This window comes from Melampsora larici-populina (genome assembly GCF_000204055.1).
Source record: "Melampsora larici-populina 98AG31 unplaced genomic scaffold MELLAscaffold_10, whole genome shotgun sequence".
Taxonomy (NCBI): domain Eukaryota; kingdom Fungi; phylum Basidiomycota; class Pucciniomycetes; order Pucciniales; family Melampsoraceae; genus Melampsora; species Melampsora laricis-populina.
Genome location: NW_006768774.1, coordinates 400,661 through 427,524, shown reverse-complemented (window position 1 = coordinate 427,524; position 26,864 = coordinate 400,661). Strand labels below are relative to the sequence as shown.

The following is a 26,864-nucleotide window of genomic DNA, read 5'->3' as shown; positions in this document are numbered from 1 at the left end:
ACCACGCTGTGCTTATATCTCAAAATTGCCCAATAGCATTCCCATTTGTAACCTGTCATCGAACTCGTTTGTCCAAGAAGCACTTAATCACTCCATCAAACAGGGCGCGTGGGTTCACTCTGGGTTGCTTCTGGTCACGATTGCATAATGTTTGTTTTTTGGTTTTGCGTCTAACGCACTATCCGATCTAGATCAGTGGGTTTTACTAACGCATGCATTCCTGCCTTTTTGTAGATCATTTAAACAGTTTTCAATCTTGATTTCGGTGAGTCGCCTTCAAAAGCGCTTGATATTATCATTGAACCAAGGTATTTGGGAGGAGCGGAGCGGAGTCTGTGAGCCAAGTGCAGAAAATGTCATTACTGCAGGGCGTGGATAGCCTCTGTACAACTTGAAGCGCGCTGTACTAAGAACATGGACCATCATTGAGCTTGCACGACTCTGTTCCGTGGCCTCGGGTGTTGTCGTTTTCCTGCTTCCCCATCGAACATAGAATTGAGTGTACTGACCTGTGTTACCTGACATCCTGAGTGTTAGGTAGTCCACATGACGATATCGTCCGGCATGCCCAACAATTGGCCAAAGCACAAACATGCTAAGCACCCAGACAGATCACCTGCCGGTCAAGCGTAAGTGAGAACAGTGGTTTGTAATTCGATGAGTTGGTTGCTTACTTCATTACTGAGCACAGTGGAAACGTTCCCCTCCCTGGGGTCACTTACCTATCAGACCTGCTCAAAGTCATAGATGGTAGGAGGCAAACCGGGCATACAGATGAGGATGTGGGTGCTGAATGATACTGATCTCTTCGTTCAAAAGCATCAAGCTGGGTGCTAATTCATTCCAGAGTCTTTATTCAGCTTCCGCCTCCATTCACAGTTCCGAAGTCCTACTCACACATACCACATGAATACCTTGCGCCAGATGGGTTCCCTCGTCCTAAGTTTTGGCTCCATTTGGCCTGTGAGCACGCAATACTTGGAGTGGGTAACATTTCCGGAAAGGGGGGTGTCAAGTGTGTATTCCTTGCTGACCATCTTGGCAACGTTGAAAGGTGGATAATAAGTTTTAAATTTTGGGATAATGTACAGGCAGCAAGCAATGGATTTTTATCGTGAACAAGGAGTAGAAGGTGTGCCTGCTGCTAAACCCATAGTTCGGAAGGCAAGTGGTAAGGAAACTACGTAAGCACGATTTCTCTTTCTCCTGGTGGACCATAAATCTAAAAGATGTCTGTCGATTTTAGACGACATGCGGCAAGGGCGCGGAAATTTAATGACGCTCGACAAACTGACCAGTCACAAAATTCTTCTAATCGGTTGTTGAGCACATACGATAAGCAAGTCACCCGTTATGACAACCCAATTCTACCGTTCGAAAACCATCAACGAACTATGGATATAATCTTTAATACATACACGATCATTACTCATGGGCGGGGTCAATATGTTGATCGGCATTCCAATAAGCTCGTGTTTACCTTCGCCTTTGAGGACCTAGAAGCTATGGACCCTAGAGCCCGTCAGGATCATCAAAATGACGTAGATACAATAATGATGTCGACGAAACTTTTCAAAGGCTTGCCTACCCCGAATGCACAGTTTTCGCTTGAGCGCATTCGAGCGCTGTCTACATTATACCAGCCTTCCGGCTTTTTGACCAAGTGTGGCAATCCGATTGCGCCGCTCAGCCCTTACCAATCAAGGGAGTCATCACCATTAACTCCACTTCCAGCTTCTTCTCCCGAATGTTCACCCCTAACTTCGCTTCCACCTTCGGATGCTGAAGATGATGGAATGGTGTCTACTGTGGAAGTTAAGAGTGGTGTCACTACGAATGGAGCTTTAATTCATGGACGTATGCACTGCTTCGGTCAGACGGTGGGGTATTCTTCTAGCGTCCTTACCTCTCCTTATCTGCCTCCCAAGGGATCATCTTCTTCTCTCTATCAAAAGTTTCTCAACAGACTGCCTGGTTTTGGTGCGCAAATTGGCTCTCGCTTCTCTGACTTCTGCGATGTTGGATTCCTGATCGCGCGGCAGCAGCTAAATGACCTTAGAGCGCCCTCTATGACTTCAATTTTGAAATTTCAGCCATTGGGACCTCACGACTTTGCTGCGAACTTTGCTTTCACCTTGGGAAATTTTTATAATAAACCACACACGGATAACGATAAAGGAAAAGTATATTGTTTGTGGTATCCGGTGGATAGTATTAGCGGTAAGATAATTACTGAGAGTGAAGGTTTTGTTATTATTGGTGGTTGGTTGATTTTTCCAGAATACCAAGTTGCAATTAATTTTGGAGGCAAATCGGCGGTCCAGATTGCTTGGAGCGGTAAATCAACTTTCCACCACACCCTGCCTTCTAAAGAGCAGAGTGGAAAAGGACCGTGCGGTCAGGATGTCTGGTACACTCGCCTGGGCTGCTCCTCTCAGATTACTCACTCAATGGCGCGCGCGGCGGTAAAGTTGGGGACCAAGGATCAATGGAACCATGTATCAAACTGTGATCGCAAAGTAAGGGACGTTGAGGGCGTCCTGGCGATGGAAAACAGAAATTGGAGGCCATGAACAATGTTGTTTCGTGATGCGCGATGATCAAATTATTGTAACGTTTTGCTCTTGGGGTTCAATTATTTAATGTGAAGTTTTTTATATGTCAGTTTCACTCCACTACTGTTTGTCTTAGAATGATTGTTCCAATTTTATAACAGGGTTCTGCATGGCGATAATGTTCAAATTTATAACATCATACATCTTCTCCAACTGCGTTTAGTCTTATTTTGCACCCTTGTGTGTGAATTGCTTGGCGTCTGTGCAACGCTGGACTAATGTGTGCACGCTCCAAAAATAAAAACGTGCAAGAATAGTGATCTGGATCAATCATGAGCTGATTCACACCGCGTGGGTGAATTCAGAGCTGCCTTTCTATGAGTAACTAACTTCGCGCTCTTCTAACTGTATAGCGTGATTTTAACGTTTGGGCCTGAGGTGATACGAGTCCTTCTAAAGGGAAAATAGTCAAGATCATGCGCATTCGCGATGGCAGTTCTAACAAAGCACAGGCTTGACGTGAAGAGTTCGTGATTACATTATTCGACACCTTGTTGGTCAGGACGCAACAGACTCAAAGATTACTTTTGGAAAGCTATAACAAAATGTGATTTGCATGTCTACCAGGTTAGGAGGGTGAGGTGTTCTTTCAAACTCTTGTGTTGTTGATTTTAACTGACAACTTATGAAACATAATGTTATGATCACTAATTCGTACTGCGGCTGGTTAATCAACATTACACAACTGCTACGAAATTGAACTACATGGGATTTGGATCTGTGCGTGATAATGATTTAGCTACATTGTGTTGGCGCGCTGATGCGTGTGTGTGAGTTACTCACAAATCAGTGCTCAGACAACAAGAGTTCTGGGTTGCCGTGGTAAGGTATCAGAATGGTGTAGTTGTACGTAGGGCCAAGTGCATAACCAACAATAGTCCCAATTGTGTGTCTTGGAAGAGCCTCACCTTCTGATTCTAAGGACAAGACGCAGGGGTAAGTTTTGGCTATGACCGGTATTTTGGTGGCTGACCTTTAACAAATGCTGCGACCAATCTTGCAAGCACAGATTTTGCAATGTGGTGCTTGGACCACGAAAGGGTTGTCCATTTGACAACTCCGTATTCTTGTAAAAAGTGGTGATCCAGAGAATGAATCACCTCCATAGCCGACACTTGATTTGGTATTAGCCCCATATTAACTTTGCCTTTGTACGGCCTAAAGATTTTTTTTGAAAGATGTTGATAGGATGAGTGGACTTTGGTGATTTCTGCTCATGTACAGTCTGTCACAATATGATGCGTGAGGTAAAGGATGCTAATACCGTGCCGAATTGTCTTTCATTTAAATAGATGCTTTTATAAGGTTTACAATGGGGCCACGAGTGGCTGGTTCTTCGAGATCATGCCTCTTTGTCCATTCGGCGTTTGGTAGGCTCGTGTAGCAAAAATGATCTCCAACCTATGTCGTGTTGACTTCATGCGTGCTCTCGCATTGTGGCATTTCGGTTTTCAAGTTTCCGAGCACCCGGCTATCGCAAAATGTTTGTTTGGCATTGCCCATGCAGTCACAGATAATCATCGCCGTCTGGTGTCTGTGTCTGGGATTGAGGTACTGAGATCGAATCGCGAGGATATCAAGGTGGGTCTCACGCGCGAACTGCAGATGATGCAAACAAAGTTTTGGCTCAATAACTGATTTAACACACTGTTCCTGTTTTGTAGAACCATGCTCTTGCCCAACGTCCTGGTATTCAGATAAGGTGTTGAAAAATCGTAGCAATTTGATGTGGGCTCGGTTTACCTTGATTCTGTGCTGACAATCCGGCTTGGTGGATTTCGCATCAAATCCGACACTGTGGAACCTGCTCGAATGTTTCCTTACTTCGAATGTGGTGTAGGATTGAACATTCTCCTGGCCTGACTATCGTGTGGTGTCGATTCCCTCTGTTTGTGTTTTCAAACCACAGAGCTAAATGTTGATTGGTGATTGGAGATCCTACGCCACATCAGTGCAGGCATGGAATAATTCTGCGATGTGGTACAACAATACCTTGGATTTCATATCAGTGGCAATTTGATACACTTACTGGGGACTTCCGCTGACCATGTGGATTCCTTATCCTGTGCGCAAGTTTGTGGAGAGTTTTTTGACTTTATTGCTCATTATCATGTATATCTTCGCTCGGCCTGCAGACGACATCGCGAGGGTGTCTGCGCTCGCGTGAGTACCCTTATCGAACGGGATTGTCTTGGCCTTTGATCACCGCGACAGTAGTAACTTATTCACTTGATGCTCTGTTGTGTGAGTCTCAACTGCCTAACTAATTGGACTGTTCTGATGCGTGGTATACAACCTGATACTTGATCATTTCAATTCATTTGTGTCTGTTTTAATATGCCCAGAAGAAGACGTGCAAAGGGTCCGGCCATAAGGTCTGAATTGTTTGGTTGTGAGGCGAACTTGCTCGACAAATTTCATGGAGAAATCCCTTTCCGACTTGGTGCACAGTCTGACGTCTGTCAAGGTTGTGGTGCCTTTCGATGGAAGCAAGAGCGGCGTTCGAACGACGCAAAACTCGAGCGCACGACATTTGGGAATTGTTGTCGGCATGGCAATGTTGACTTACCGGTGAAGTACTTCCCCGACATGGTTGATGAGCAGGTACCTGGTTTTTTTCGCGACCTGCTGAGCAGAAGTGATGAGAGTAAGTAATTTTTTATCATAATGTAAAGTACAGTACTGATCCGGTTTTATCTCATAGAGGCGAGGAAGTTTCGCGAGAAGATACAAAAGTACAACAATGCATTATCTTTTATGTCTTTGGGAGTCAACCTCAACAAAAACACGTTGGGTCAAGCAGGGCATTACGTCTTCAAGATAAACGGCCAATTATCGCACAACATTACTGCATTAATGCCTGTGACTGATGCGGAGCCTGGTTTCGCCCAAATTTTCACTTATGGGACTGGTGGCCGAGAAGAGGCCCGCCTGCGAGTAAATCGATCCGGCGTAGACATCGACCCTGAAATTCTGTTACTCTTCCAGGACTTTATGTATCGCCACAATCCTTAAGCGAAGGTGTTCAAGTCAGCAAGCGAAATTTGTAACGATAAGGTGGTGAAAACGCTGAAAATTAAGACTGTCTTAGCGCCTGGCTCAGATCACCGCTGTTATAACTTACCAGCAGCCAATGAGGTAGCAGCGATTGTCGATGGGGACGGCACTGTAGGCGCGAAGTCGCAGGATATTGTCTTGGTGCGACGCTCAGGTTTCCGACAACGTATTTCGGAGCTTCATACTGGATATTTTGCTCTTCGATATCCACTCCTGTTCTTATACGGGTCTCAAATGTGGCATGAGTGCTTCCGCAACCCAACCCCTACCAGTCAGTACTTTCGCCTTTGGTATTGATGGCTCATTTACTGACGTGATTGTGTTCTCTAGACCCCGTGGGAGATGTATCAAATCTAGACTGGTTTGCGTATCTATTATTCAGGCGACCACCCTTCTCTGTTATCCTAGCATCTGGAAGACTATTCCAAGAGTTCGCGGTCGACATGTACGTGTGTGTTGAACACTCGAGACTCCAGTACTTGAGGTTTCACCAAAACGAGATTTGGGCTGAGATGTATCACGGTGCGATCGAAGCTTTAGGAAATGAGGTTGAGGATGAAATCGTGGGCCGCAAAGTTGTTCTACCGTCAAGCTTCATCGGCGGTCCGAGGCACCTTCAGCAACTCTATCAGGATTCAATGAGTTTGGTTGCAGAGTACGGCAATCCCAGTCTGTTCATAACCATGACAGCCAATCCGCAATGGCCTGAAATTACGAACGAATTAGAACCAGGGCAGTCTCCTGACGATCGACCAGACTTGGTCGCTAGAGTTTTCTACCTCAAACTGCACAAGCTGCTAGACGATGTTACCAAGCGCGAGCGCCTAGGGGTGTGTCTTGCGTATGTATCTACAATTGAATTTCAGAAACGAGGTTTACCTCATTGTCACCTCATTCTTTTCTTGGACAATGACTCAAGACCGGTTACAAATGAAGACATTGACTGCCTAATCTCAGCACAACTGCCTGATCCTGAAACCGAATCTCAATTATTTGACCTGGTAACGCAACATATGCTCCACGGACCTTGCGAAAAGTTCCCGTGTTGGACTGGCTCTGGTTGTACTCGAGGATTCCCCCGGCCTTTCTGCAATACTACCTCAATCTCTGAGGACTCTTATCCAACGTACAAACAACCGAATAACGGGTGCTGCTTCATCAAAGGTCCAGTGACGTATGAAAACAGTAGCGTTGTCCCGTACAATCGTTTTTTGCTCTTGAAGTTCGGATGTCACATCAACGTAGAAGTTGCAGCCAGCATCCGATCTATTAAGTACCTTTTTAAATATATCCTAAAAGGCCATGACAGAACAATGGCTCAGCTGGAGGGCGACGAAACCAAGGATGAAATCTTGGCCTACCTGAACGCCCGGTTTATCAGTGCTCCTGAGGGTACGTTCATATGCGCGTGTTCATAGCAACACCAAAACCCCGCCGCGGAAAACTGAGGCAGCGCTGCGGCAGCGCGGGGGTCCCGCCGCGCACCCAGTCTACTCAAATCTCCCTGGGGTGAAATCGCGCCGGGCCCCGGTTTTCCCTGGGGTCCAACCCGCCGCTGCCCAACTGACGGGACCCCAGGGGGAACCCAGGGGCCCAGTTTATCTCGTACTGTAGGGAGAGGTAGGTAGTCCCTTGACATCCAATTTTCAAACCTCATCAGTCTAATCATTTCAATCATCCTTCCTTTGTATTCCATCTCGATTGGGAAACTAGTCAAGATGGATCGAATCAGGCCCAAAAAAGTAAGTGATACCATCAAATCTTTGACCTACGCACTCAATTCCTGACCCTAAGTTTTTTTTTTGTCCACAGTGGCAGTCATTTCATTCAACGTGCTCATCTCAAAACTCCATCTGTTCGATTTCCATCTATTTGATAGCAATCAATCTCAAGGATCATCTCACAATCATTCCTCCAGTTATCGTTTTCCCACTTTTAATTAAATCCAATCGTTTCTCGTTATTGATTTTGACCCTCTCAAATCATCTTTCCTCAATTTCGATTGTTTACTTTATATATTACTCTTTTGCAATGCTTCGCCCGTCACATTTAGCTGTTCCTACATCTTCATCTGGAAATCTTGGAGTGCCACCATCTACACCCGCTCGCGAAATACGAACGCTAAGGACCCGCTCTCCACAACAACCCTCACCCGGATTTGTGTTGACCGGCTCAGATTCACGACGCAGGATCACCAGAGAAGGCACAAACCCCTCATGTCCTACCAGCCCTACCGAAGAGCTGCCTAATCCCACTGGCTCAGGACAAAAACATATACGTGAAGAAGATGATGCTAATGAACCTGAAGCCAGTACTAGTAAGAAAAAGAAAAGCAAAACAAAAGTGAGTTTTTGAGTGCTACTTTATAGATTGGTGCTCATTTTGGTTTCATTCCTCTTCCAGGCAACAAAAGATAAAACAGCTCCTTCTGTTGTTGATGTGGACCAGGACTCCTCTGGTGATGAAGTTACTGAACGTCGTCCGGGTCAGTCCAAGGATGTTCAAGAGCTCCTTAAGTATTATGGCAAACCGAAACATTATAAGAAGGAGGTATGCATTTTCATTTAATTCTTCTTCGAGTTACTTTCAAAACGTTTGGTCCTTTTTTTCTAATTCATTGATTTTGTCTTTGATTCTTTCCAATATGTAGACTGGGCCATTCAAGCGACATTACCCGTGCAACTTTTGTGGTGAATGGTATACCCGTGGAATAAAATCAAACGACAACCTTTATGCTCATCGAGACGGCGATAAGGATCACAAACCTTGTATTAATCGTGCTAAGGCAATCAAAGCGGGATTGAAGCTTCCACAAACGTATCAGCAATTACAGAAGTCTGCCAATAAGCAGACTCCTGGTGGACAGTTCATGGACAGTTTCCTTGAGCGACCAGCCTTTTCAATCCATCTTCTCAATGTACTTCTTGTCCTTTGGATCATGCAACACGCTCTCGCATGGTCACGTTTTTCGGACCCGATATTACGAAGTGCATTCAAGTTGGCCAACTCGTCAGCTGACATGAGGTCACCAACTTGGGCTGCACAAACAGCGAAGAAAGTTTATAAGGCCCTCCACTCAGAGGTTTTGCTAAAAGTCAAGGTTCGTTTTTCTCTTTTGATCTATGTTTGTCTTAATTAAACTGACCACGTAGCAATTCCGCAGTCTAACACCAGCCGCATATGGTTAGTCCACGATGTCTGGACCACCCAAGGCAATCGATATGCTTTCATAGCGTTGATTGCTTGCTACATCGACGCCGACTTCCGCTACCGCCGAGTTTTGCTGACCCTTAAAATGGTCGCCTGGAATCATTACGGTGCACTGTTGGCACGCCCGGTGGCTAGATACCTGATTCGTCACGACTTACATCACAAGATATGTTTCATTTCTTTTTAGGTATTCTTCATCATCTCTCAGTAAGATCGCCTAACTAACTTTTTTCTACTTTTACGTTCTAGGCCAAACAACGGACTCCGGGTCCAACAATATGACCATGGCATCCGAGATGTCAGCCATGTTTTCGGCCGCAGAAAAACCCGGTTTTCTGGGACAGCTCCCGCCAGCACGCACGGTGCTATTGTCATAAATTAGCGCTGGTGGTGAAGGCTGGTTTGAAGTCATTATCAATTCAATCAGGCCATTCAAAACCTTCCACCGAACCAAATTTAGCGGTACCAATTCCGACTTTTCAGCTGAACGATGAAGCCCTTCAAGTCAATGTGGACTCAGCCGATTCAGACGTTGAAGATCCCTTGGATGAAGCTGATCAAGGTCCTCAGGATGAAGAAGACAATGCTACAAGTCCAAATCAAACAGACTCCGAAACACTTGATGGTAACATCTTTGCTACCGCGGTCCATAAGGTCAGTTATTTGAAACTCTTGAGCTGAACACTACTGACTCATATGAATACTTTCTTTTAGGTGGACACTGTCAGCAAGAAGATTGCGGGGTCTCATTCTCGTCGTCAAGAATTTAAGGGTCTTTGCAAGGAAGCCGGATTAGATCACCGGACCCCCATTGCTGGGTACGGCATCCGCTGGAATGTTATCTACGACTCCCGAAATCGCATGTGCGCTGCTCAAGAGGTGATTTGAATTTCTTTGAAATTAAACTTTTTACTTTGTGATGCTCATCGATTGCAAAATATATTAGATCGTAAACAAGATGTTAGCCACCGATCGGAAAAATGCTAAATACTTTAAAGGGATCTTGATAAATGCTGATGAATGGGAAGCCATTGAGGCTCTCAATGAGATACTAGCGGTGAGTGAAGGCATCGATCAATAACAATTTGACTGCTTATTGATCAAATTTGTTTTGGTCATTTCATAGATTTTCTGCACAGGTACCAAGCGCATGGAGGGAGACTTTCCCTCAGGCGCTTTGGTGCTGGTAGAATACAATCGGATCAAGAACGCGCTCAATGAAGCTCGACAAAAAACGAAATCGAACCCGCTGAAGGCCATGATTGGTGTCATGTTAGATCAGCTCAACCCATACATTGACGAGGCTCTTTCCTGTGATGCCTTGGTATTGGCAACAGTGATGCACCCACGTTATCGGCTTGCCTTCTTCCAGAAGTGTTATCCGGAACACAAAGACCGGGTGAACACTTTGGTTAACGAAGCATTTGCTTCAGCGTTGGATGAGGCTAAACAACACACTGAAGAACCTCCACCACCCAATGACCACGCTCAGCCTGTCTAAGACAACGACGATGACGGGTTCAATGACTTTACCGCCAGCTCTACCGTCAAACCAGTTCAAACGGCACAGGAAGCTGAACTGGAGTCGTATTTGTTGGGCCAGCGCGAGTATGACAAAAGTAAGAGCCCACTTGATTGGTGGAACGTAAGTAGATTTTCTTATCATCTTTCTTGCCTTTCTTGCGATGTGATTTGAACTGACATGTACTGTAATTCAATATTACAGGCAAATTCGGTCGTATTTCCTGTGCTTGCCACAATGGCACGTGATTACCTCGCCGTTTCAGGAACCTCTTGCGCGGCAGAGAGGGTCTTTTCAAGCGCTGCTGACGTTTGCTCACAGGATCGTGGTGGCCTCATCCCACCAACAATTAGCAGATTAGTTTGTTCACGCAAATGGATCAAAGATGATGTTGATCCAGGAGGTGAATATGGAGAAGCTATCAAGTATATCAGAAAATATTTAGAGGGTGAGGCAAAAAAGAAGAAGAGAAAAGAAATTGTAATCATAGATTAAAAGCAGCGATTATGGTTGTACTTTGAATTACGCTTGCCAGCTTGAAAGAAAAAATTCAGTCATTTCATTTTTTAAAAAATTCAGGTGCAAAAAACCCAGTCTGCGGCGCGCTGCGATTGTCTCAAGCGCGCCGCAGGCCCATTGATTCCTTTTGCCACTGCGGCAGCGCTGCGGTGGGGTCCCCTGTAAACTGGGGTGGATCGCGCCGCTGGCTCCGTGGCCCCAAAATCCCCCGCGCTGCAGCGGGATTTGGGTGTTGTTCATAGTAACATTGACTAATACATAATTGCAGCAATTTGGCGTCTGCTCAGGTACCCAATTGCGGGAAGATACCCTCCGGTACAACGCTTGGCTTTGCATCTTGAAGGCAATCAGACCATTTATTTCCAAGATACGACGGGTCTACGGAGAGCAGTGGAAACTGGACGGGCCAAAAGAACAACGTTGACTGAATTTTTTCGACTTTGCAAAGCCAATGTTAAACTCCGAAACTCTGAGCAGACAATCCGGAGCCTCAAATACAACGAGGTTCCCAAGCATTTCGTTTGGAACCAAAAAACTAAGCAACTGACAAAGCGGAAGAATGGGGCTATTGTGGTAGGGAGGGTGTATTTTGCAAATATCAAGCGTGGTGACGTATATTATTTACGTTTACTGCTTTCTCACATCCGTGGTCCGACTTCCTTTGAAGATCTCAGAACTGTGAACGGGATTGCCATGGCAACTTTTTGTGAAGCGGCGGATAAGCATGGCCTGTTACTTAGCGATCAACATTACCATAATAGTTTGCGCAAAGCCGCGATATGGAAAACCGGGAATCAACTCAGGTGTATGCTTGCGATCATCTTATGCCATAGTTCGCCAGCTGATCCAGCTCGACTGTGGTCAGAGCATGTTACTAACCTCTCAGATGACTGTGAACATCAAATAAAGAGATTGAACCCTCGCGTTACGCCAACTCTAGATCATGTTCAAAATTATGGATTATATCAATTCGAGAAGATAATTTTGTCTATGGAATCGACTCTTGATGCAGTAGGTTTACCTCCAGTGGATAGCAAACTACTCTTAGACCTAGACCTTCCCGATATTGGTACCTGCGATCAAATCAGTCCGGAGCAAAGCCTTCGCAAAAGTGAGGCCATGCTTGGGGTCTTAACGGCGGAGCAAAAATCTATTATTGGACCCATTATTGACGCACTGATGAACAACGAACCATACCTCGCTTTCCTGGATGGCCCTGGCGGAACCGGAAAAACGTTTGTTCTTAATTACCTACTACATCATTGTAACGGAAAGCAAATACCCTTTCAGGCAGTTTCGGCAGCGGGGATTGCGTCTCTTCTCCTGCTTCACGGTCGAACAGCTCATAGCGCCTTCAAAATTCCAATCGTGGTTGACGAGGAATCAATTTGCCCGATTTCGATCAAGGATCAAGTCGGTCGCGCTCTTCGAGATACACGATTTGTAGTCTGGGACGAGGTGGCCATGCAGCATAAGCATGCTATTGAGTGTGTGGATCGCACGCTCAGAGATTTAACTGGTAATGATCTTCCCTTTGGAGGCAAAGTGGTGTTGTTCGCAGGGGATTTCAGGCAAACCCTGCCGATTGTGAGATGAGCAAACTTGATGGGACAGGCCGCAGCAAGTCTCAAGGCATCATATTTATGGAATCATATCACTCGGTTTTGTTTAACGTTAAACATCCGGCTCGGAGGATGTACTTCTCGACCTGACCCTTTGAACACCGCCTTTGCTGCATGGTTGCTGGAGTTAGGGTCCGGGCGATTACAGACTACGCACACTGCAACACTACCTCTAACGCATTGCCGGATTTTGGTAATTCGTCCTCCGTGTGTTTTTGATTCCGATATTGTAGATACTGAATACCAAGGAGCTGCGGAGTTCGTAAGGAATCAAGACTGGCCTCAATTGATAGACTACTATTCAAACCGTTGCGTCATAACACCACTGAATGCCACAATGTCAATGATCAATGAATACGTTATGGATACTTTGCCGGGCCAATATCACCTCTTGATGTCTGTCGATCTCATGGATGAAGCTTTCAGCAATCCGGTTTCGGTGGACGTCTTGAACACGTTCAACTTCCCAGGCTTCCCTTCACATGAAATGAATCTCAAAGTCGGAGCATCAGTGATGGTATTGAGGAACTTACACTTGGCGGGAGGACTGTGCAATGGAACCCGATTATTGATCACTCATTACAGCGACAACGCCTTGCAATGCCGTGTTTTGACGGGTGAGTCAAAGGGAATTTCAATAAGTCTGCCAAAGATGAGGCTTCGACATGAAGGGACCGAGAACTGTCCGATACCATTTCACCGCTTGCAGTTCCCGATCGTTCCAGCCTTCTGCATGACCATAAACAAGAGTCAGGGGCAGAGTTTAGAAAGAGTCACTGTGTTATTGCCAAAGCCGGTCTTCACCCATGGACAGCTGTATGTTGCATTGTCCCGTTGTACTTCGGCGTCTAACGTACACGTGTGTATTGTCTCTGAAGAAAATGCCGCAAGCACAAAGAATATTGTATACCATCCGATTTTAGAAAATTGACACTGTGGGAAGGCGATCATCTTTGTGTGAGAGGTAAGTTTCAGTTGAACGATTTAGGCACTTTCTATATGTTTTGATGTTGGCGTGTGGATATTGATCAATGACCTCTTTTTCAAAGTTGTTTGCTCATTATTATTTCTTGACATCAATAGCAGAGCGTAGATTTGTGGATATTATTCAAAAACTTCATATCCTATACGACAAATTGAATTTGTATGATTTAGTTCGAAACACTGTACTCATGATCATTCATCAAAATGAATAACAGCCTGCGCATATTCAATGAAAGACCCAAATCACTGAGGCCCTTTTTAAGATACTGAACTAATTTGGATTCCTGCTATTGAATCATTCCTGTCGCATGCTACGTGTACATTGGATCAGTCATCATTGTGAGAACTGTTCAAGGGTGTTAAAGGGGCAGAGAAAAAATAAGTGAATCTCTGTGTAAGACGTGGTTTGTTGCACAGCGAGGTCAACAAGGAGTCGGTTCAAGGATTGGACCTTGATTGTGAGGAGCTTTAAGACCTAACATATTGACTGGGGCGCTCTCCAAGTTGCGAGATTACTTCTCGGCTTGAGCAGATATCTTGGTCTATCTGGATAACAAGGCTCGGAATATCAAGTCCGTGACAGTCTTCTGAGATTAAGCGCTGCTCATGGTGGCTGGTTTGTGCTGACTCCTTATTGTTGTCTGACCGCAATGACTCTAGGAATTGCTCGAATCTCGGTTTTGACATTGGGCCAATGTCTTTGATTGGTTTACTTACGGCCACAAAACTACCGGTCAAGTCAACCCTGGGCCAGCAACGCAGGTGTTGCGTGTTGCGCTGCGCCTGTGTTGCAGTTTTTCTGACCGCAGCGCAACATAGAATCAAATTCTAGGTTGCGGCCTGACCCGCAGCGCAACATCATTTGTCAAATCAATGGATTTTTTGGGCCGCAACAACATTTGTTGCGTTGCTGCCCAAAAAAAATCACAGTTCGGCGTTTTTTTGGCGCTGTTGCGCCTGTTGCGTTGCGCAACGGTCAAGGCGCCGCGCAACCTGACCTCACCTTTTGTTGTTGCGGTACTTACCGCAGCGCAGCATGTAATGCAGGTTTGTGCTGCGTGTTGCGGAGCAACGCACCAAAAAACACTCGTGTTGCGGTGCGTTGCGTTGCTGGCACAGGGTTGGTCAAGTCCAGGTGATACCAATCTAAAATTCTTGCCTGATATGCTCAGAGATTTTAGGGATGAAACTCTGATGGCTTGCAATCAACTATGTTAAGGATCTTTGCAACTTCGTATGTCAAGAAGTTTGAAAGCAATTCTTCAATATACGGGTAGTTAGATTTCCATGAGCCCTTTGAACCTTTGGGGTAAATCACGGAAGGTGAGTGTGAAACTGACTGTGAATTGATTTCAACCCCAATAGGTTGCGTGTTACACAATACTCAAGAATGTACCGAGCAGAGCCTGATACTATGTTTAATAGCAAGGGGTGAGTGCTGGACTCAGCTGAAGCGACCTCTGATCATTTCCCTAACATATTGGTCTGTTTCATCATGATTCGGGTGAACGGTTTACCTGTGGAGGTCGTCGAAATCATCTTACATCACTTGATTGAATCATCTTATAGGGGTGAGATCGATACCCTTAACTCCGCCAATCAAACATTCTCGCACCCCACATTCACAACACAACTCTTGAGCTTGCGCTTGGTTGCGAAATCCTGGTCGATTGCAGTCATTCCATACGCTTTTCAGTGCCTCAGTCTGAACTCTGCTCTTATTTTAGATGGCTTGATGAAGACTTGGACCGACTCGACGCTCATCTCAAACATGGTGGTGTTGCGCCGAGTGTCATTTGATCAGTTAGTTTTTCAGTGCTTACGTATCAAGCCACGTCAACGGAAGCATGGATCATTCATCACGCGCTCCAGGATGGGATTGGATGAGATGAAATATGATTATTCTAGCAATTTAATGTTAGGCGTAGAGCAGCTGATCAATCTTTGTGGTCATAGCATAACGGATCTGAGGTTCAGCTTTAAAGCCGGTGTGGGTTTCTCGCAAGGTATCATAGATGCGGTAAACGGAATTGATAGTCTCAAAGTATTGATAATTGATGGGAAACCGCCGAGTTATGACATGAACGACTCGATATCATTGGAAATATTGCTCGACTCGACTGGCAACTTGCAATCATTGACCCTCAATGTTGCTTTTCTGCGCACTCTAGATCTAAATCAACTGTCACTTCGTCAGCTCGAACATTTGTCTGTTAAGTGCCATCCATACAATCAAGGAGCCATCGGACGCCTTTGCAGAAATCATAGTAGCCAAATCAAGTGCATTGAATATTTACCACATGATCGTCGTGACCAACCCGGCGAAATGATGCTTGCGCTTTGAGAATCGTTGGAGGTCGTATTCACAGAATCCATTCCGGATCTTTTGCCAGTCAGCGTCTGCGATGTCAACTTCCCGCGCCTGGCGGTCTTCCGGTCTCTTAATTCTAACAGTATTGCTAGGAACCTCGGATGGCTAGAATTGAAGCTGTTTGAGAACATGGAAGTCTTCATCACGGGGTATTATCTTTCCAAAAAGTATTGGCTGCTCACGCTAAAGGCCGGGAATTGTCATTTACTCAATGCGCCTCCTCGATTCAAAAATATTATCTTCATTACTTACGGCGAGGACTTAATGCATGACCCACTGATGGTCGAGGGTTTTGGGCGCTATGGGATTAAGTGTCATTTCAGGAGTCATTTGACTTATCTTGAATTGTTAGTAAGTGATTTCAATCTTGAATTTGGCCTGAAACACCATCTCTAACGCAGCACGGGGATCTTTGACAGAATGTAGCTACATTGATGAAAAATCAAATCGAGTGAATAGGTGAAATGTGACAGTATGTTGGGTAACAAAATGCTCACAGGCTCTGTTTTGCAAGTCTCAAGGGAATTCAAAAGCGTGGAGACATTCCTTCTTTAACACACATTTCTTATAAAGTCAATAACGTCAATATATGTCAAATTTTTGCTCCCTTTGGGTGAATAGAAGAAGTGGTGTGTTTCTTGGTTCCACAGTAAGTTTTGGCTTAATGGGAAACAATGTCAGTGAGAGACTTCATTGCCTGTCATGCAAATGTATTGTGATTTGTTCAAGTGTTGATGTTGTGGGTGTCCAAGACATGAGAGTTTGTCTGAGTAAACCAGGGAGCACATTGTTTCAATGAAGGGGATGTGCTGATTCAGCTCAATGAATAAGTTTGGGGATGTTGAGTTTGTGTAATACGAGCTTTGCGGCGCCCGCCGCTGATAGGGCTAGTCTACAATAATAAAAATTTGTACTGAAGAAAGGAGATCAAACAAAAACATCAGATCAATTCTGGCTCATAGCACAGAGGATAGCGTGCAGCGCGGCGGGGCCTCTTAACTACCTGGATAGTGAAATCCCCAGGAACTACATATTTTGCCACGACTTGGGGCCGGAGATCTTTGCAATTACACTTTGAACTACCGGAACCAGCTCTTCCACCAATATTGCTAACCCTTCCATCCTTTCCACAAATACCTTCCTATGCCATCAATCCCATTCTATATACAGTACATGATCTTGATCTCAAAATTATTCAAAGTATCACCAAACAAATGCCTCCAGATGCCACAAGTGTTTTGTCATTGGACCAAAGAAACCCCAAAATTGAGTATGAAAGTCTGTTCCCACCTTTCCCATTTCCCATCGACTCAATTGATTTTTTGACTGAGGGAGCTACAGCTTTATCTAGTACAGAAGCTGAATACATGGCTCTAAGTGATGCTGGTAGAGAAGCAATGTGGTTGTGGCAATTACTTCAAGAGATTTGTTTTATTGATAACTCTCCAACAATCATCCATTTTGACATTACTGGTTCAGCTGCTTTCGCAACCAATGTGATTCATCATTCTGGTAGTAAACACATTGACCTTTGTTATCCTTTCATATGTCAACTTATCAAAGACAAGAATGTGGTTCTAAAACAGGTTAACACATCATTTTAATGTGCTGATTTCTTGACCAAGGCTCTTCCCAGACCAAGGTTCATCAATTTGCATGATCAATTAGGTTTCAAAGAGTTATCAAAGAGTGTTTCTTTGTAGACTTGTTCAGCATGGGGGGGTGTTGGATTAATTTTGTGATTCAAATGTCTCAATTCACTTATAATGTATTTTTCACAAATGTATTTTGTTTTTCATTTCTTTTCCCAAAATTTACTATGTTACATCATTTACCTCAATGCGTAATAATACGTCATCAATCTTATGATGTCATTTCATTTGTAAATTTCATTTTGAATTTCTTTATAACCTGATCTCAAACATCAGTTGGATGGAGTTTTGTTTTTCCTCATCTGACTGTATCTTTTAACAAAATCTTATGATAAAATTGTTGTGTTAGATTTCTTTCTATCTTATACTAAGATTTATGTTTTGTGTTTGGATCCAGTCAAACACCAAGAAACATCTGAAGTACAATTAGAAAGACAACCACAAAGCTTGCAGCTCCTCCTGCTAAGAGGGATATTACAAGAAACAACACAGAAGAGGATGCTCCACCCAATGAAGATAACACTAGCGAGAACGCCACCGGCAATCCAAATAAAGGCAGATCTTGTGACAAGAAAACTAACAGTTTGAAAGAGACCACAATCACCAAAAATACAAGCTCACTTCAAATATATAAAACAACTGTCTGACCAACATTTCTGGTTGAAGGCCTTCAGGTATGACACAGAAGTCAGGCCAATAGTAGTAGGACACCACATTATTGCATGTCCTCAAGATCTGTCCTTGACAAGACCTGAGCAAGTTAACTCATTATGAACTAAACCAAAACCTTACGTGATGGTTTCAGAATACGTCACAGCAATTGTATGTTTATACCATTGACATATACCAAGATTGTTTGAAATCTCATTAACACTTTCCAGATGGATACTTTTTCCTGTGTTTGATAATGAATGTCCTTCTCATAAAGCTTAAGCGGAGTGTCAAGATTGGAAGCATAGAAACCCTATTACTGTGAAATGGTATACAAAAAATCAGGATCATACTAATCTTGGAAATGAAGAAGAATCCAAAGATATCACGTTCCTAAAGGAAAATTGAGAGCCAACAACTGCAAAAATAGAGGAAACCCACACCAAGATGGTGGCTTTGGAGGAGGTAGAGGCAATAGAGGGAAATCCTTTAGAAGAAGAAGATCTAGGCCGCCTTACCACAAAGATGATTAAGATGCTGAAAGATCATCTCTTGATAAGAGGCATTTTGGATGTATTGCATACCTGAGAGAAACATTTTGTGTTAGCGGTGTAGAAGAATCCCTCTGGTGAAATTTTCCTCAGCAAAGTCATCTGAGAACTCCTTGTATGATTGCCTCTGAGACAAGTATGAGTGGTACAAGCTCCTTGTTGTATTTCCAACAAGCAATCAATTTTCACCAATAAAAATGCCAATAACACAAAAGAGACAAAACCTCCATTCTCAACCCAATTATATCACCTAGTACTAGGAACTCTTTTTCTTAAGCATCACTTGTGTCACATCACAGCAATATTTATAAGAGAATGTATGGAACAACCCATGACTTTTTAAAAAATCAAATTACAAATCAAGGTATCAACATAAAAACCTCACAAATCTCATTTAATCCAGAAATTTGATCATCACTACATAAAAATTTGGTTACCAAAAAATGTTACTTAAGTAAGAAAATCAAACTCCTGCCCCCTGGCTCTCTTTTGAAAATTATTTCCTTCTCCAACTCTCCACAACAGAAACAAATTCAAAAAAAACTATATATATTATTTCAATCACTTTCATCACCCCAAAAGAATGTAAAAACAAATCATGCATCTTCATCAATCCCATTTTTACTAGTTTATCCAGAACCAGGGGTTTTATAAGTCTTCAAATCTCTAGCCAAATATTCAGGAGTCTATCCCGCCTTGATGGCCTCCCTAAAAGCAGAAACAATACCAGGTGAAAGTCCTTGCAGATGTCCTTTGTTCCTTTGCATATGACCTTATTCTGTCAAAGATCAATCTTGATGTGATTGACGGGATCCTTTAGGTTCATTTAAACTTCTGGTAATATCCTTCAATGCTAATCCACCTTCTGATCCACCTCCTGTACCATTCTCTTCATCTCAAACTCTTGCTGTTGTCAAAAGATAAGATTTGAGCATCAATTTGCTCATTATTCACTCCCAATTTCATGCATACCAGGAATAAAAAACAATAAAGAAGAAGTCCCAGAGAGTTGAGACCTTTGAAGGCTTTTATTTATATCTTCAGTGTCTTCTGTTTCCTCTGGTAATTCATCATCCTCATCACTAAACTTGCCAGGTGAATGAGATGTGATTCCTTCTGAGCAATCACCAGGTAAGACAGGTAGACTACTTTGATCTGCTCCAGTTCCTTAATAACTGAGCTATATGTTGTAAATATCAGGAGTGGTGAGTGTTGTGAAAATCAACCAGATGGCTTACATAGTTTCCTTTGTTCTTTAAAGTTCTTTATGCCATTTTGTAAAGAGCACACTGTAACGGTTTTCAAGAAATTGTCTTTTCTTTATCATATTTTTCAATCATGGTTCTAAGGGTTTGTGTTGTATTCATCCAAGTCATCATCCAACAAACTCAGATAGATTTTGAACACCATTACAATAAGGTCCTTGCTGTACATCATATAAATCTTTGAAGAAGATGATGAAATAAAAACACAATGAAGTCTTTTGGATTTCACAATCACCACTGAGCCACTTTACCTATTCCCTTTAGTTGAAACATGTTCTAACTCACAACCCATCCCTCCAACCTTCCACAAGATCCTTCATCAAAATGGTCATTCAGTCTGACAACACACATCCAACACAGCATTATTACCCATTGGATCCCTCTGAAATTCTTGCCAGACTTACAATTGCTTTGGATTCTAGCACTGAACTGCCCCCAGGAGACCTTATGATCATGAAATCAACTGTTACAGCATGGGGAGGTCAATTCACAAAAGGTTGGCCAATAGACATCACTCATGTTTTGTTTCATGGGAATTTCTCCCAGACAGATTACAAATTCAAAATGAAGAAGGGAGTGAAAATTGTCTTGCCCAACTGGTACGTCTGACAATTTGATCTTGACCTGAACTGGCTCAATTCAAAATGGTGGTTCCATTTGTGAACATGCATCACACATCAGGCTCCATGTATGCACACTGCTTTGCACAATTGTTCCTCAAGGCCCATTCCAGTTTCCTATACTTCCTGTCCTCAAATCTCTTGGATCTCTCAAATCTACAAATGAGACCTCAGCTGCATCATTGTCAGCCACTCTGAAACATTCACTCCACAGGAGGGTGGCAGCGGGTGATCACTTGAACAGCCTGATGGACATTTTATAAAGCAATACTGATTTTGCGGATTTCTTCGAGACCCAGCAGGGCAGACAGGACAAAAACAGAATGAACAATAACACATTGACTGCTCTTACCAACAAAATTCATCCCAAGGTCAACGGCAAACAGGTGTATCTGGTTACCCCTCTGGAAATGAGCTTACCCAGCCACAAAATGTTTGTTAGAAGTTTAAAGCGAATGGGGGCCGATTTCTCCGACGCGCAAGCAGAGGATCCAAGTTGGAAAGGGGATCATGATGCATCAAATACAGTTCTGAGAACCGCACTTTCAGCCGCTGATTTTGTGATTTGTGATTCTTGCTCAGGATTGAAGTTTTGGCTGGCCTGGGAGTTGGAAAAGTCTATTGGACTGTTACAATGGATTACTGCTCTCCTCAATGTTGCAAACCCTCTCCATTATTGAATCTGATCCTCCTTGGAAAGACTCTTTGACTACCCTCTACCGCCTGGGATGCTTCCAGGATGGGATCCTAGTAAAAATGTGGTCTCAATCACCAACCACACTGTCTTTTCTTGGACTTGGCTAATTCCACTGATTGATACAATGGGACTCAAGTATAGTGGATCATTTGAACGTAGCGCATCCCTTCTCTTGGCTGCAAAGTGGGTCTTGTTTCTTCTTCAAAATTGAGTTCAATTTTCACTACTTTGACTGACACATATACTTTGTGTTACCCTAATCCTGCACAACACAGCCAAAGTGGTAAAAAGGTAGAGTGTGCGTCTGAATTGGGTATTCCCACCATCAATTATCTTTACCTCAAGGATTTTTTCTGGAGTTGGTCAAAGTTGGAGGTCAAGTCAATTCATACAAGCTACCCCAAAGATGGTGATTTACTTCAGCCAACTTACAAGGCTGGTTACACAATTGAGACCATCCAGAGATGGTCCCAAACATCAGCTGCCAAAGAGGCAAGAAAAACTGTTTTGCAAGGATATCATTGGTCTTGCAATATCAGTGACGCCCACCATATGTTTGAGCCTCATTGATTGGAACCTACAGCTCCCAAGGATAAAAAGGTGACCATCAGGGACAAATTGGACCACATCAATCTAGATGAGATCCCTCAGCCCAAGCCTCTTTCCAATCTTGCAATGTCTGAGAAGCCTGTCCCCGAGAACAACACCAAACTCAAGAGACAACTTTTCATGACACATCTGACAACCAGAGTAGGAACCAATGATCTAGCCCCTTACCGTCAGGTGCTTCCACAAGAAAGACCACAAAGAGTCTTAACAAGTTTGAAAAAGAAAACAGAAACTTACCAGCCCCATCTGCTCCCTCCAAACCAGGGCCTCCTCACTCTTCTGAAGGCATGCCTGACCCCAATCAGAGCGTTGGTCCTGATGGCCAACTTGTTCCTAGTGCTATTAAACCAACCAATTGCTCCAGCAGAAGTTCTGAAATGGTTGTAAGCAACTCTAGACATACTGACGGGAGACTCACTGGCCTTGCAAGCACCTGAGATTTAGTCTTGACCACTTGAGCAATGAAAAGAGTTCAAACAAACAGGATAGGGATGCTTCCAGGAATCATGAACTGCCAGACAAAATCAATGCTGAAGATCTCTCACTTGATGATATCACCAAAAGTAATGCCTCCAAGGCCATGGCCGATGCCCCCAAATTGGTCAACGGCAAGGACACTAGCAATGGATCATGTACATCTCATACAAAGAAAGTGCCCCAAAGACCTCTCTCTGACACCCCAAATCAAGCAAGAAGTGCTTCTCAGGCCATCAGGCGTGCTTTGACACAAACAACAGCAAAGAATACCACAGCTAAGGTGGCAGATTGCGCTGCGGACATGCTCTGACATGAACAAGAGAAAAAGTGTAATGTGTCATCAGGGCCAGGATTGGCAGGAACCAGTGACGGTGGTTACTTTGGTGATGTGGGTGCCAAGACTCCATCAGCTTCCAAGAAGTGTGGTGGGAAACAGAGAAGCAAGATCACAGGAGGTAGCAGCTTGGCTGAAACTGAACAAGCTCAACCAGTAGTAAAGTCAGAAGCTGGCTTTGATTTCTCTATAGGGTGTTGATTTGCTCATGCTTGTGTTTCACATTCAGCAAATCCAGAGCAGAACCACCGACCAATCTCATGCAAGCAGATTTTTGCATCCTACAAAAAGTGATCCAATGTAGAACTCCTACGCAGTGTAGCGTAGACTGAGCGGGAGAGAAAGGAAGTACAACAGATGCAGTTAAGCTGCCCTCAACCTTTAAATCTCCAATTTCAGAGCAGAGGAGTTCAGCATTAAACCAAATCTTCTTGCTACACACAACCAACACTTGTTATAATATTTTTTTATTCTTTCTACTGATAAATCAGTACCAAACCTAGGTCTGAGATAGCTCTGACTTGTCCAAAGACAGTACTGAGTGGTCACCAGAAGCCTCTAGACACTTAAAGTGAATAGACTAGGGTTAAAGAAAGTTCAAAAAAACATTACACAAATAATTAATCATGCTTCACAGTCCAACATTTTTCAAAAACGTTTCAACACTAAGATTGTGTAGGAAGACTAAAAAATAATGGCCGTTGCTATTCGCAGCCCACATGAAATCCATGTAGGTGCTGTACAAATTACGCCTACACGGTTGTTTTCCGCCAAAAAGCGCCTACATTTATGATGTAGGCACTTTTTCCTTTTTCAAATGCTGCCTACAGGCTGAAAAACCAATGTAGGTGTCATTTGTGTACGCCTACATTCTGAAAATAAAATGTAGGCACTATTTTCAAGCGCCTACATTCTAAAAATGAAATGTAGGCGCTATTTTCAAGCGCCTACATGAAAAAAACAATGTTGGCGCTCAAAAAAAGCGCCTACATCCCCAAAAAAAGATGTAGGCGTAATTTGTCGTAATTTTTGAGTGCCCACATTCCCTTTTCTGTATGTAGGCGCTGGCAAATGAGCAACCGCCAAGTAGGCGCTTGAAAAATACGCCTACATGGTCACTAAGGCATGTAGGCGTAAATTCCAAGCGCCTACATAAATTTTTCAGCCCAAATAAGCGCCTACATGCAGTCTTGCATATGTAGGCGCTACAAATCCAGCTTCATTACCTGTCAGACCAGAATGAAGCCCCATCTTGATGTTGAAATGAGAGCACTGGAGGACGGACAAGAAGAAAAAAGCAGTTTCCACTCGGAATGAGAGCACCTGAGGACACAAAAAGCAGTTTGGACTCAAAATGAGAGCACTGGAGGACGGAAAAGACAGAAAAAGCAGTTTCCACTTGAAATGAGAGCACCAGAGGATGGAAAAAGCAGTTTGGACTCGAAATGAGTGCATCAGAGGACAGAAAAGACAGAAAAAGCAGTTTGGACTTGAAATGTGTGCACCGGAGGACGGAAAAAGCGGTTTTAAAACTGATGAAGTTGATAGTATTTTGAGGGGCAGAGGGTTGAAAATCTTGAAAGTCCGTGTTCCAGAACTGGAAAAGGGGGAAAAGAGCAAAGGGGCCTCTATATAAGTTGAAGTGGACGTGGAGTTTGACCAAACTTCTGCGTCCACACACGTCAATACAGATGTAGGCGCTCAGAAATGACGCCTACATTGCTTTTTTAGGAATGTGGGCGCTGTTTTCCCACACCTACATGGATTTTCCTGCATGTAGGCGTGATATTCACCCACCTACATGTCAAATCTTAAATGTAGGCGCTCAGAAATCACGCCTACATGCGAAAGAAGAGATGTACGCGTAAAATTCAAGCGCCTACATTTTATTTTTAAAATGTTGGTTTTTCAGCCCGTAGGCGTCATTTGAAAAAGGAAAAAGCGCCTACATCATAGATGTAGGCACTTTTTCATAGGAAACCTTCATGTAGGGGCTGTTTTGGCAGCTCTTGAATGGTGAGACATTTTATGTGTCAGCTTCTGTGAGGCCTGGTCTTGAAACCATCAAGGAAGCAATCCAACTCTCAGATGGAAAGGTAGGTTGCTCAAGATCTATCATGTATGGGTGCATGATTGATGATGGATATCTTTCTCTTTACTCAGGTGTTGACCACAACTCCATTAGTCCAAGAGATCAGGGAAAAACCAGACAGCCATGTGATCTCATGTGAAGAGGATATTGGATTTTAAAAAGCTTTGATGAAGAAGACGTCAAAGGAGGACAACATTCCAATTTACACATCTGAAGTTGTCCTTGAAGCTAGTAACCCTCTTCCTTTGATGAAAGCCTTTGAGATCAGATTCTGGCATTGGCACTTGATTCTTTGTTGATGTTGAGCTTTCTCACTCACAATATGATCCATGGCAGTGATATATCTCAATTGGATACCCAAAACATAATTGATTGATTGATTGAAACTCAGCCCTTTTACCTTGATGTTTGCCCAATGTGTTTCAAATTCTGATATCTAGAATGATGCTAAATTTGACAAAGTCCCACGCAGCTTACAACAGCCCTTGACCAGGCCACTTGTTGAGTTCATCTCAATGCTTAATTTAAAGAGGGATTCATTCAAATCCACCATGATTGTAAGTACATGATTGAAAGAGGATGAAGCCTCTCTGCAAGATTATCTCAAACAACCAACACCAATAATTGCAAATTATCATTAAGTGTGTTGATGTATGTTCATTTACTGATCCATGCCATGTAGCTACACACATGTGACTACATCACACTGAACTGGTCCTATCCCAGTTCATACTCTCTGAACACATACATACAGTTGCATGGCCATCACATCTGGTACAAAACTGGATAGCCTACACCCCGGGCAAGGCAGCAATGCTCCACATGTAGCGTCATGCGCACGCTCCGGGGCGGGGCCGGAGCATCACATGAAGCGTCACTGGGTGCCGTACGCCAAATGTCTGAAGTGTCGCCTTGCCACACTGCACAGCTGTATTGAGCGTTGTCTTCTTGTCACCTCAACGTTTCCATTCATCGCAGTTCAAGACATATCAATACTCAACTCGAATCAATAATCAAATTAATCAATCATTCACTCAAGTTGCTGTCTGACTTCAATTCACTATCAACTCTGATCAATACTCAACTTGGATCCTTACATTGATCAATCATCTACCTCAACCAATCAACAACCTCGACTGATTCTCTTACGTTGTCACCCAACTTCTGTGTATTCAAGTGTGGCGGAACTAGTGATTTTCACTTGCTCTCATTGCATTAAAAGAACACATACCGACTCATCTGGGATCAAACAGCATGTCTGATTTTATCTTTCTCACACTGCACAGATCAAGGTTATCTACAGTTTTGGACGTCTGTGATGGCCGCAGTAGCCTTATTTTTAACTATGGAAGGTTGCCTTTTTGATCATCCCCAGGACCGTAAGGCTACTCAAGGTCAACATTGGGTGAGGGACTCAGATGGGTCTTGGCATAGCATAATCAATCGATCATCTCCGAATTTGGTCAGGGTGGAAATCGTAAGCGAAGTGATGAGTAACAACCATCCGATAGAAGTGGTTGAAGAGGATTTCAAAGCTTTGATTATCCTCTTAATGGACTTGAACAAGGTGAATAATTAACTTTTGCTATTGTATTCCTACATTCTTAATGGACTTGAACAAGGTGAATAATCAACTTTTGCTATTGTATCACTACATTCCCTTGGCCTGTCTACATGCCAGTTTTGCTTGAGAGCTGTGTTCAACTCTACCCTGACCATAATCCTACTAGTTACTGATTGCTAATCTTTGGTTTATTCTTTTGATGATGAAATTCCGTTTCAGAACAAAGTCAAACAATGCGAAGACTGGTGTGCAGCATTATAATGAAGAAGTCGATGCATATCTCTCTTATGAGTAATCCTTTCCACATAATGTTATCAGTCATTTTTGGGGGCTTCGCGTTCTCTCTGGCAATATGTTGTTAAATCAATAGTTCATCACCGTAAAGTTTATTGTTCAGTATAAGAAAAAAGTAATTTTTTGCTGATAGTCATGGATTGTAAAGTAAAGCAGTA

The 26,864-nt window shown here is 43.4% G+C and overlaps 3 protein-coding genes across 3 annotated transcripts; all 3 read left to right on the top strand.

The window, feature by feature from the left end:
- Window positions 1–546: 546 nt before the first annotated feature.
- MELLADRAFT_84286 (uncharacterized protein) lies at window positions 547–2,469 on the top strand (the record flags this gene model as incomplete). The annotated part of the gene is made up of 7 exons (XM_007407902.1): window positions 547–629; window positions 692–782; window positions 861–1,015; window positions 1,092–1,184; window positions 1,247–1,880; window positions 1,956–2,337; window positions 2,381–2,469. The coding sequence occupies 7 exons, from the start codon at window positions 547–549 to the stop codon at window positions 2,467–2,469; spliced, it is 1,527 nt and encodes a 508-aa protein (XP_007407964.1).
- A 5,234-nt stretch (window positions 2,470–7,703) lies between these two features.
- MELLADRAFT_84285 (uncharacterized protein) lies at window positions 7,704–8,240 on the top strand (the record flags this gene model as incomplete). Its single annotated transcript, XM_007407903.1, has 2 exons — window positions 7,704–8,015; window positions 8,076–8,240. 2 exons carry the CDS (start codon window positions 7,704–7,706, stop codon window positions 8,238–8,240), a joined length of 477 nt encoding a protein of 158 aa, XP_007407965.1.
- Window positions 8,241–20,343: 12,103 nt separating this feature from the next.
- On the top strand, window positions 20,344–22,732 carry MELLADRAFT_104573 (uncharacterized protein; the record flags this gene model as incomplete). The annotated part of the gene is made up of 7 exons (XM_007407904.1): window positions 20,344–20,515; window positions 20,566–20,618; window positions 20,933–21,255; window positions 21,340–21,519; window positions 21,612–21,874; window positions 21,920–22,328; window positions 22,390–22,732. The coding sequence occupies 7 exons, from the start codon at window positions 20,344–20,346 to the stop codon at window positions 22,730–22,732; spliced, it is 1,743 nt and encodes a 580-aa protein (XP_007407966.1).
- Between the last annotated feature and the right edge of the window lie 4,132 nt (window positions 22,733–26,864).